This window comes from Phaseolus vulgaris, chromosome 2 (assembly GCF_051622355.1).
Source record: "Phaseolus vulgaris cultivar YP4 chromosome 2, ASM5162235v1, whole genome shotgun sequence".
In the NCBI taxonomy this organism is placed as follows: Eukaryota; Viridiplantae; Streptophyta; class Magnoliopsida; order Fabales; family Fabaceae; genus Phaseolus; species Phaseolus vulgaris.
This window is the reverse complement of record NC_143499.1, coordinates 37,172,916-37,185,601: the sequence shown is the minus strand read 5'-3', so window position 1 is coordinate 37,185,601 and position 12,686 is coordinate 37,172,916. Positions and strand designations below refer to the sequence as shown.

At 35.7% G+C, this 12,686-nt stretch overlaps 1 protein-coding gene across 1 annotated transcript; it reads left to right on the top strand.

Moving 5' to 3' along the window:
* The first annotated feature begins 1,110 nt into the window (after positions 1-1,110).
* LOC137809440 (tetrahydroberberine oxidase) lies at positions 1,111-1,995 on the top strand. The gene has a single exon (XM_068610550.1). The coding sequence runs from the start codon at positions 1,111-1,113 to the stop codon at positions 1,993-1,995; it is 885 nt and encodes a 294-aa protein (XP_068466651.1).
* Positions 1,996-12,686: the final 10,691 nt, after the last annotated feature.

Genomic DNA, 12,686 nt, shown 5'->3' with positions numbered 1-12,686 from the left:
AACTTAAATAAGGAACAACCAAAGCAACTCAAGAAAGCATTAAACAACCAGCCTCATACAATCCACTGGGTTCAAAACCCAGTTGGGGTACGTAAAGGAATTACAACAGGACTTTGGAAAAATCCAAGACCAAACATTTACCTGTATCAGTGCAAATACCTCGAGCGCATCTACCACGCCCATGTCGAAGGTCACCGAGTTCCTATGTCTCCAAATTCCACTCACAACACCAACCCAAATCGCCCCCCAAACGTCATTAACCACATCAGAAGCCGAACACAACCTGAATTGTTGGAAGTTTACTAAAGGATCCTTGCGAATAACAAACGACACTCCAAGCCACTCAAAACAAAGACACCACACCCGCCAGGTAAACTCGCAGACGGAAAACAGATGACATGACGACTCCTCCACCTTCCCACACAAACCACACACCATATTCTCTACCACCACCCCTCGCCTTTCCAAATTTACCCTAGTAGCACTATTCATATTATTAATACTATTCATATTATTCACATTATTAATACTATTCATATTATTCATACTATTCATATTATTCATACTATTCATATTATTAATATTATTAATAATAATAAGTATAACAAAAATCATAATAATACTAAAGAATTTGTCTGTGGTTAAAGTTTTTTTTGTTATTGAAGGAACTTTTGTTCGAATCTCATCCAATGTTGATTTTATTTTAATTTCCCCTTCATAGTGCCAAAGTTACATACGGAAAAATATGTATGTAATACCTGTTTACATACGGATTTTGATCCCCTGGATGATACATCAAATGAAAATCATAATCTTTCATACAAATAATGTAATTAAGCTCCATACAAATAATGTCTTCAAATCTTCAAAGTAAACATCATAAATACCAACTCTAAGTTATGAATAGGATAATTCTCTTATGAACTTTGAGTTGTATATGCAACTCTTCTCTTCTCTTGCATTAAAACACAATTCAATCCTTTATGTGAATCATCATAATAAACCTCAATAGATTTTTCTATATGAGAAATCACCAACATTGAAGTACTAACAAACCTTTTCTTTAACAAACCTTTTCTTCAACTCCATGAAACTCTCTATTATCTCTCAATGCAAAAGTTTGATTTTCAGAAGTTAATTGTGTCAAGGTGCTTTTATCTTGAAAAAATATCTGAAACAAAACTAGATTCACAAAACTTTGATTTTCAGAAGTTTGAACGCATAATGATTAGGGTGGACATAACAAGGGTTAATTCAAGTCAACATGGAAAGCTAACAATACAAGCCAGTTTTGTGTCCTTGTTTCTGGGAGGAGTAGAAAAGCTTATTCCATTGATGCAAAACAACCTCCCAGAGTTGGGTTTGGACAGAAACGACTGTAAAGAGACGAGTTGGATTGGCTCAGCTGTTTTCACCAATGCTGTGTTGATTGGATCTTCAGGCAATGAACCCCCCGAATCTATGCTCAACCAAACTCAAATTCGTTCTGGATATTTCAAAGCAAAATCTGATTATGTGAAACAACCCATTCCTATTGAGGGATTACGAGGATTATGGCGTTTGCTTTGTGACGCTAAGGTTGAATATGCTCAACTTCAATTGGCTCCTTATGGGGGCATAATGAACGAGATTTCAGAGTCTGAAATTGCGTTCTCGCACAGATCTCAATACATTTTTCATATTCACTATTCGGTCATCTGGCAAGAGGAAGGGGACGAGATAGCACAAAGGCATATGGATTGGATTAGAAGACTCTATAAATATATGGAACCTTATGTTTCAAATTCTCCAAGAGCTGCATATATAAATTACAGAGATCTTGACATTGGGGTAAATAACAATGATTTCACAAGCTACACCCATGCCAGCATTTGGGGTTTGAAGTATTTCAATAATAATTTCAAGAGATTGGTTAGAGTAAAGACCAAGGTTGATCCTGAAAACTTTTTCAGGAACGAACAAAGCATTCCTATACTGTCCATTGAAGAATATTAAATTATTTTTAAACCATCTAGTATGTAGAATTCAAATAAAATAAATTTAATGAATGGTAAACCATCTAGTATCTACCATTCAAATAAAATATGTTGTTATGCTTCTAAATTATGTTTTTGAGAGTAATTCAAATGTTTAGAATTACTCTTAATAATATTGTTCACAAAAATGTCATTTTATTAGAATATTATTGACAAAAGTGCAATATTATTAGAGTTGATGACTGCTCTAAAATGATAAATTTTTTTTGATAAACATAAAATTATTAGATTTAAGAGAGTCTTTGTTAACTCTAAGTTGACATTAACTTTTCAATAAATAAAAGTATACGTGTCAATGTCAAATTAATATTGGATTATCTAAAACTAATAAAGTTCACTTAATATTATAGTATAATAAAGTCATAAAGTAAAAATATTTATGTTAATGTTAAATTAGTATCAACTTAGTCGATACTAGTTGGAGTCAATATTATTTATTTATTATTTATATTTATTAAGTTAGTGCAAGTTTGATCAACATTAATTTCTTTTAATACTTATGGCAAAGACAGATCAAACGATTCATTAAGATGTAAATTTGTTATACAGTACTTGTAATATTAAAATTGTTAGACGGTCTCTCAGTGTCAAACTCATTAGACAATACCTGGGTGTTTCTGTGTTATTATAAGAATAGTAAAAAACATATAAAGCATTGATTTCTTAAAATATTCAACTATGAATAGACCCACTATTTTTTTATCGGTAAGAAAGAATAAATAAATATGAACCATTTCAGGGGTGATCAAACCCTTATACATAACACTACCTCCTAACAACTGCGGAGGGCACACCCACCTACACCCAACCAAGGAAAACAAAACTCAAAAACACCTCTAAATCTAATACATGCAAGCCAAAGGATCAAGGCACCATTCAGTTACCGCACCCCTCCCAATTATCTTCCCAAAAACTTATAGACTTCCCATTTTCAATCTTCCACTTGAAACGATCTTCAAACCTCCTTCCCCAACTCTCAAACTCCCAAACCTCTTTCAAAACTTTCCACCAAAGGGACATCTTAGCAGGTCTCCTTTGTTCTCTCAGACTTCTCCACCCTCCGTATTTAAACTCAATAACATCCTTCCACAAGCCTCCCTTGTCTGTCCCGAGACGCCAAATCCATTTCCTTAAAAGTGCTATATTGAAAACTTTCAAATCAATAATGCCAAGACCACCTGCCTCTCAGGGCTCACAGACTTTCTTCCACGCAGCCCACGAAATTTTTCTCCCCTCCAACTCCCACCCCTAAAGGAAACGCCTCTAAATTTTGTTGGGTTTATTAGTGTCTATGTTCAAGAGGAGGGTGAATTGAACTTATAAAATTTTCAAACAGATTCAGGTATTTCACAAAAGATAGTAAAAAAATCGATTTATTGATAGAAATTAAAAATTAACTAGTACATTAGAAAATACTTTAATTTTAATTCGTTCAATATTATTGATAAAACTATCTTAAAAACTTTTCCGTGATTATGATTTGATGATAATCGTTAATTTATAAAAGTCATATTTGTAGACAATATTTCATTAGTGTAACTTGTTTAAATGAAAAAGGAAAACTTATCTTTGACACTAAAGCACACACTTCACAATTCTTTATAATAATAATATAATAGTATTTTTAATTAAAAAATAAAATAAAATATTAATGTTTTATGATGTTACATTTCACAACTCTATCATAATATAATAATATTTTAAATTAAAAAAAGATAAAAGTAATTAAAATATTAATATATCACTTCTCAATAAATAAAAAGTTGTCAGAAAAATATATTATTAAATTTTTGAATATGGTAAATAAAAAAATAAGCAGTGAAAATCCCTTATTTAATTCCTTCTCTGTGCAAGCAACTTTTTCTTCAATAAAAATGCTCGATCCTACATACCGATAGCTATTAAAAATATTTATTTAACTGAGTTTCTCTTTATTAAATATGAAATAATGAAATAACAAAAAATTTAGACATTGGTCACATAAGTTAAAATAATGTAATTTTTTTTTTGGCGCTTACTTTTTTTTATTAAAAAAAAATTAAAAAATAAAAATAAATCAATTTAGGGGTGTTTCTGTCCTTATACAAATAACACTTTAAACTCTTCCTCACTCCCAAGAAATATCTACTAAACAAACAAGACCACAATACTAACATAAAACACTCACATCAAAAGATCAAAAAGTCAGTCTCTGTAGGGATATTGTGTGCGGAAGCGTAATAATTTCAACCAAAAGATGATTAGAAATTAAAGTAACAAGTAAAGTGAGAATGATATCAGAATTTTTAGGTGGAAAACCCCTTTAAATAGAGGTAAAAAACCACCGGCGAGAGAGCCAAAACTTCCGCTATAATGGTATTGGGAGTACAATGAATTCCTCTCAGACTAATAGAAAAATAGCCCCAAAACAAATTCTCTCTATATGGGTTAAACACTTACACCCAAGAGAAGAAATAGAGAGTATAGGAAAAGAGAGAGGAAGCAAGTGTGTGTTGTTTGTTTGTTGTGTGTTACATTGCTTGAAGGAAGCCACCATATATAGTGGTTCTAGGAGACAACAATAATAAATACAATTAATGGTAATTAATCTCCATTTGATGACAATTAATTGTAGTAAGAAACCTCCATTTGATTACAATTTAATTGTGGCAAGTAACCTCCCAATTATGCCAAGAAAACGAAAAGGTGAGTCATAACCCACAAATCTCCACCTTGACTTGCCTTTTACTGGAACACTCTCTCGCCATGAAGCCTTGACTAAGTATGGATAATACCAGCTAAGTTCAGGCAATGATCGAACTTAGCAGATGGAAGTGGCTTGGTCAACATGTCTGCAGGATTTTCGGCCTATGAATTTTTTCAACAATTATATCTCCTGTATCAACAATGTCTCGAATAAAATGGTGTTTAATTTCAATGTGCTTTGTCCTTGAGTGATACTTACTGTTCCTGGTTAAGTGGACAACACTCCGACTATCACAAAATATAACAAGAACATCTTGTTGAAGACCAAGTTCACTTACCAAGCCTCGAAGCCATATAGCCTCTTTCATATCTTTTGTAGCAACAATATATTCTGCTTCAGTGGTGGACAAAACCGCAATGGCTTGAAGTGAAGAATACCAACTGATAGCAGACCCACATAGGGTAAAAATGTAGGCTGAAAGTGACCTTCTCCGATCTAAATCACCACCATAGTCAGCATCAACATAGCCAACTGCTCCTCCGGGATCGGCTCTATGTTGATCAAATACCAAACCAAGATCTGGAGACCCTTGCAGATAACGAAGTATCCATTTAACGGCTTCCCAGTGTGCCTTGCCTGGATTATGCATGAACCTGCTAAAAATGCTAACAGCTTAAGCTAAATCAGGTCTAGTACATACCATAACATACATGAGACTTCCAATTGCATTTGAATACGGGACATGTGACATGCGCCTTTTCTCCTGGTCTGATTTTGGACACTGATCTGATGACAACTTGAAGTGGGCGGCAATTGGAGTATTAAAAGCTTTGCAATCTCGCATTCCAAATTTGTCAAGCATCTTAAGAACATACTTCTTTTGTGATAGAAAAAGTTTTCCAGCTTGACGATCTCTGTTGATCTCTATTCCTAAAATTTTCTTGGCAGGACCTAAGTCCTTCATATCAAATTCACTACTAAGCTGAGCCTTTAACTTGTTAACTAAAAATTTATCTCTTGCAGCAATCAACATGTCATCAACATAAAACAACAAGTATATAAATGACCCATCAGATGTCTTTTGAAAATAGACACAATTATCATAGCTACTTCTGGAGTAGCCATTTCCAACCATGAAAGAATCAAACCTCTTATACCATTGTCTTGGTGATTGCTTCAAGCCGTAGAGAGATTTCTTCAGGCGACATACATGGTCCTCCTTTCCAGGAACAACGAACCCCTCAGGCTGTTGGATGTAAATCTCTTCCTCAAGATTACCATGAAGAAAAGCAATTTTCACATCTAACTGTTCCAGCTCCAAATCATACAAGGCAACTAAAGCAAGTAATATACGTATTGAAATATGACGAACAATAGGAGAAAATACTTCATTAAAGTCAATACCTTTCTCTTGGTCAAAACCTCTTACAACAAATCTTGTTTTATTTCTTGTGGCATAAATTGGACGAACGCATAATAATTAGGGTGGACATAACAAGGGTTAATTCAAGTCAACATGGAAAGCTAACAATACAAGCCAGATTTGTGTCCTTGTTTCTGGGAGGAGTAGATGAGCTTATTCCATTGATGCAAAACAACCTCCCAGAGTTGGGTTTGGACAGAAACGACTGTTGATTGGATCTTCAGGCAATGAATCCCCCGAATCTATGCTCAACAGAACTCAAATTCGTTATGGAAATTACAAAGGAAAATCTGATTATGTGAAAAAACCTATTCCTATCTAGGGATTACGAGGATTATGGCGTTTGCTTTGTGATGCTAAGGTTGAATATGCTCAACTTCAATTGGCTCCTTACGGGGGCATAATGAACGAGATTTCAGAATTTGAAATTGCGTTCTCGCACAGATCTCAATACATTTTTCATATACACTATTGGGTGACCTGTCAAGAGGAAGCGGACGAGATAGCAGAAAGACACATGAATTTTATTAGAAGAGTATAAAAATATGGAACCTTATGTTTCAAATTCTCCTAGAGCTGCATATATAAATTACAGAGACCTTGACATTGGGGTAAATAACAATGGTTACACAAGTTACACCCAAGCCAGCATTTGGGGTTTGAAGTATTTCAATAATAACTTCAAGAGATTGGCTAAAGTGAAGACCAAGGTTGATCCTGAAAACTTTTTCAGGAACGAACAAGGCATTCCTATACTATCCATGGAAGAATATTAAATTATTTTTAAACCATCTAGTATGTAGAATTCAAATAAAATAAATTTAATGAATGGTAAACCATATAGTATCTACCATTCAAATAAAATATGTTGTTATGCTTTTAATTTTTGTTTTTTTTAGAGTAATTCAAATCTTTAGAATTATACCTAATAAGAAATATGTTTTATTAACAACCTCTATCAATAACACAGACTTGACACCGCTTGCGTGACATTAATTGACTTTACAGACGTGATATTTGGTGAGGATGTGACACTGACTCTATATTATAATATATGATCCATAGTACACGCAAAACTGGTTATCTGTGTGTGTGTAAGTAGTTAGTTATGTGACGTACGCAAAACTGGTTACCCGTGGGTTTTTTGACCATGATGGGGTTATTTTTTTTTGTTTTTACCAAAATGGGGTCCGTTTAAAATAAATTACAAATTTAGGCAAGTCGTGCCAATTCGGCACGACTTCAGTATGACAAGGTTGAAGTCGTGCCAAGTTGGCACGACTTTAGTATGACATGGCAGAAGTCGTGCCTAATTGGGACGACTTCTGCATATGAAGTCGTACCGAATTGGCATGACTTGCCTAAAAACCAAAAAAAAAACCATCATGGTAAAAAAACCTTACCCGTGTGTCTGTAAGTGATTACTTATGTGACGTTTATAGCCACCCACTCTTCATAAAAAAATTCAATTTTTTTAATAAGAACCATATTTACATCGGTTAGATGGCTTAACCGGTGTAATAACCCTACCAGAATTGGTTACCCAGCCATAGGTTCCTCCACATATACTAACACATGCAAAACTGGTTACTCGTGTGTCTGTAAGTGGTTACTTATATGATGTTTATGGTCTCTCACTCTTCATGAAAAAAAATCATTTTTTTTAATAAAAACCATATATTACATCGATTAGATGACTTAACCGGTGTAATAACCCTACTAGAACTGGTTACCCAATCACAGGTTCCTCCACATATACTAGCACACGCAAAACTGGTTACCCGTGTATCTATAAGTGGTTACTTATGTGACGCACGCAAAACTGGTTACCCGTGTGTTTGTAAGTGGTTACTTATGTGACGTTTATGACCCACCCACTCTTTATGAAAAAAAATCAATTTTTTTTTAATATGGGTCATATATTACACTGGTTAACCGGTGTAATATGAGTCATTTTGAGTAAAAACAAATATATTACACCGGTTGTTACTAAGAACTGATGTAAATATTCCTTTTTACCCTAGTTTGAAGCCCGCGCTGCTAATTCGCGCGCAATCTAACTCTGTCACGTCATTGTCACGTCTACAGCGTTAAATATGTGTTAGTGTTAGAGATTCTCAATATATCAAGACTCACTTAATAATAATGTTCACAAAAATGTCATCTTATTAGAGTATTATTGAGAAAAGTGAAATATTATTATAGTTGAAGATTACTCTAAAATGATACATAAAACTTCTTATTTCTATGACTATCTTAAATGTTTCTTAGACATTCCTTTTAAAACACTGCCTCACCTCGACTAGATCTACGGAGATTTTCTTAGCTGATATTGCATCCTCAAATAAATTAACTTCCTTCAGCTAGAACATCCCACTAAGTTGTATCTGTATTGTTATCAGAGTTGAATCTCCTTTACTCTCTCAAACAACCCACAAGTTGTATCTCTATTGTCAAAACAGCTGTCATATAATTCAATCACATTTTTAACGTGAGGCAACACGGAAGATATTCCAGCTACATTTTCTTTGGCTCTCGTTTATAAGCGTAAGTGAGACTGAATATGTGGTTCCCACAAACAATACAATGTATGTAAACTGTTATATATCTTCATCATATATATTCAAAATCTACCCCCAACATAGCACAGTGACACAACTGAAAAGTGTGTCTGCATTACAACATTAAAATGTATTTAGTATCGTACATGATCAGGAGTAGTATTAAGAAAATAATAATTATAAAATTATATGCAATTATTGTATGCAATATTTGACGATATTGTACCCAATTATATGCAATTAATTTAATAATTATAGAATCTCATGATTAGTATCCTACTTAATTAGATTGTAATTTGGGAGAGAGAAACTCCATGTATATTTCCTATACATGACCGATGTAATATACACATAAGAGAATAAGAAACATCTTTTCTTCTTATCATTTTTTATCATTTTCTTATATGGTATCAGAGCACCGATCTTGGTGCCCTGACAGCCTCTCCATTTTTATCCCCTAAATAAAAAATCATGTCTGGCAAAGAAGGCATCAGTAACGAGTCCGATAGAAACCTCGTACAACACTTCAGTGCCGAACAAATTCAACAATTGGCAAGGGCTATTTACTCGCTCAACAATAACGGTAAAAGTGACACGTTTGTTAGCTCTGCAGGTCTGCTTGCCCATAACTCCTTTTCTAATTCTGCTTTTACGAAACCATGGATTTTGGATAGCGGAGCAACCCATCACATTGCATCTGATTCACAATTTTCCACACACACTTCATCATCATTTATTTCAAATGTTAATCTGCCCACAGGCTCAACTGCGCCCATCTCATCTACAGGCACAGTTAAATTCAATGACAAAATCACTCTCAAAGATGTTCTTTGTGTTCCTTCTTTTAATTTAAATCTCATGTCCATTAGTAAGATAACCAATTCACTAAATTGTTGTGTCGTTTTTACTCCACATGGTTGCGTTTTACAGGACTTGGCTACGGGGAGGATGATTGGCTCGGGTAAACAACACGCAGGCTTATACTACATGTCCCCTCTTACAAACCAAGCCCACGCATCTCAAATATCGACCGATCCTGATTTATGGCATAAGCGCCTTGGACATCCTTCTCCAGCGTGTCTACAACTTGTATCTTCCCTACTACCTATCCCTATCAGTAAAAATCTCATTCCCATTCATAATCATTGTAGTATTTGTCCCAAAGCTAAACAGACAAGGCTACCCTTTCCTTTAAGCACAATAAAATCTCATTCTCCATTTAATCTATTGCATTGTGACATTTGGGGTCCTCATAAAACCCCAACTCATTTTGGAAAACGTTTTTTTCTCACTATAGTCGATGACTATACTAGATGTACTTGGCTATTTCTTATGAATCACAAATCTGAAACCCAACATCTCTTAGAGTCATTCATTACATTTGCACAAAATCAATTTCAGGCATCTATTAAAACCATCCGCGTTGACAACGGACTGGAATTTATTTCAATGTATGATTTTTTCTCAAAAAAGGTATTGAATGTCAACGCACTTGCGTTTACACTCCTCAGCAAAATGGGGTAGTAGAACGCAAACATAGACATGTTTTAAACACAGCACGAGCCCTCCTATTTCAGTCCAATTTACCATTAGAATTTTGGGGAGAATGCGTTTTAACCGCCACATATATCATTAATCGCTTGCCATCACCTTTACTAAAAAATAAATCACCTTTTGAGCTACTATATAATCAACCACCTTCACTTTCTCACCTAAAAACTTTTGGTTGCCTTTGTTACGCAACTGTTGTTTCACCTAAGCAAAAATTTGATCCGCGTGCCCGACAATGCATCTTCATTGGTTATTCTCACAGTCAAAAAGCATACAAATTATTTGATATAGATGCAGACACTTTTTTTACAAGTCGGGATGTCATCTTCCATGAAAGTGTTTTCCCATTCTGCCAACAGTCACAAACACAATCCTCACCTCCATTACAAGGTATTTTGCCCACTATTGACATTGACTTACCCACTCCTGTCCAACATTCACTCGATCAACCTTCTTCTCTTACTCATCACAATGCACCTGAACCTCCATCAAACCAACCTTTTTCTCCTACTCGTCACAATACACCTGAACCTCCATCAAACCAACCCTCTTCTCCTACTCGTCACAATGCACCTGAACCTCCATCAAACCAACCTTCTTCTCCTACTCGTCATAATACACCTGAACCTCCAGTAGACCAACCTTCTTCTCCCATGCCAAGAAGTTTAGCACCCATTACCAAACCTTCTCCAACCGACCTTCCTGTTCGACGATCCAGTCGCACATCAACCCAACCTTCCTGGCTTCAAGACTACGTAACGGGATCCCAAGCCAATCATTCGACCACTGCCCAAGACCGACAGAATGGAACCAGGTATCCTATGCATCATTTTCTTTCTAATTCACGATTTTCTTCTACTCATAGTGCATATCTTGCTAACATAACAGCCACCAAAGAACCTCACACTTATGCTCAAGCTATCCTTGATCCAAATTGGCAAAAAGCAATGGACGAAGAGCTTTCCGCCTTGCAGCTAAATCAAACGTGGACCTTGACATCGTTACCCGCTAGACAGAAACCCATCGGATGCAAATGGGTTTATAAACTAAAGTACAACTCAGATGGTAGCGTCGACAGATATAAGGCGCGCCTTGTCGCAAAGGGGTACACTCAGATTGAAGGTGTCGACTATTCTGAAACTTTTTCACCAACAGCAAAATTAACAACTTTGAGGTGTCTCCTCACCATTGCAGCAGCCAGAAATTGGTTTACTCACCAGCTAGATGTGCAAAATGCCTTCTTACATGGCACATTGCATGAAATTATTTACATGGACTTGCCACCCGGACATCATCGATAGGGGGAGAACATTGTATGTCGACTCAACAAATCCCTTTATGGTCTCAAACAAGCATCTCGAACATGGTTTTCAACATTTTCTCATGTGATTAAATCTGTAGGATTTCAACAGTCCAAGACAGATTACTCTCTATTCACAAGACAGAATAACTCATCATTTACTGCCCTTTTGATTTATGTGGATGATATTCTTCTGACAGGAAATGATTTGACAAAAATTCAGCGTGTTAAAGATTGTTTATTACAACAATTTCGCATTAAAGATCTTGGAGATCTAAAATATTTTCTAGGGATTGAATTTTCCCGTTCCAAAGTTGGTATTTACATGTCCCAAAGAAAATATGCGCTTGATATTTTGCAGGATACGGGACTCATAGGTGCTCGTCCAGACAAATTTCCAATGGAACAATACCTAAAACTCACACCAGAGAGTTATTAAAGGATCCAGTCAAATACAGGCGACTCGTGGGACGACTGATATACCTCACGGTTACCCGGCCTGACATAGCATTTTCGGTTCGGACCCTAAGTCAATATATACAGGATCCACGGAAACCTCATTGGGATGCTGCAATTCGAGTCCTAAAGTACATCAAAGGATCACCAGGACAAGGATTGTTATTGCCATCCGAAAACAATCTGACATTGACAGCTTATTGCGACTCAGACTGGGGAGGTTGTCAGACAACTCGGAGATCCGTATCTGGATATTGCATTTTTCTTGGTTCATCTATTATCTCATGGAAGTCAAAAAAACAGACAAACGTATCAAGATCATCAGCGGAAGCAGAATACCGCGCAATGGCCAATACTTGTTTGGAGATAGTTTGGTTGCGATATCTGTTGCAGGATTTAAAGGTGCCATGTAACTTGCCAGCTCAACTTTTCTGTGACAATCAAGCGGCATTACATATAGCAGCAAACCCAGTATTTCATGAACGCACAAAACACATTGAGATAGACTGCCACATTGTGCGAGAAAAATTACAAGCTGGAATAATCAGTCCTTCATATGTACCGACACAGTATCAGCTCGCAGATATTTTTACGAAGGCATTGGACAAGGAACGATTTTTGACGCTACGACACAAGTTGGGGGTTCTTGATCTTCACCTACCAACTTGAGGGG

What these genes read in the sequence shown, in the direction of transcription:
- LOC137809440 (XM_068610550.1), top strand. Translation starts at nt 1,111, where the DNA reads ATGCAAAAGTTTGATTTTCAGAAGTTAATTGTGTCAAGGTGCTTTTAT.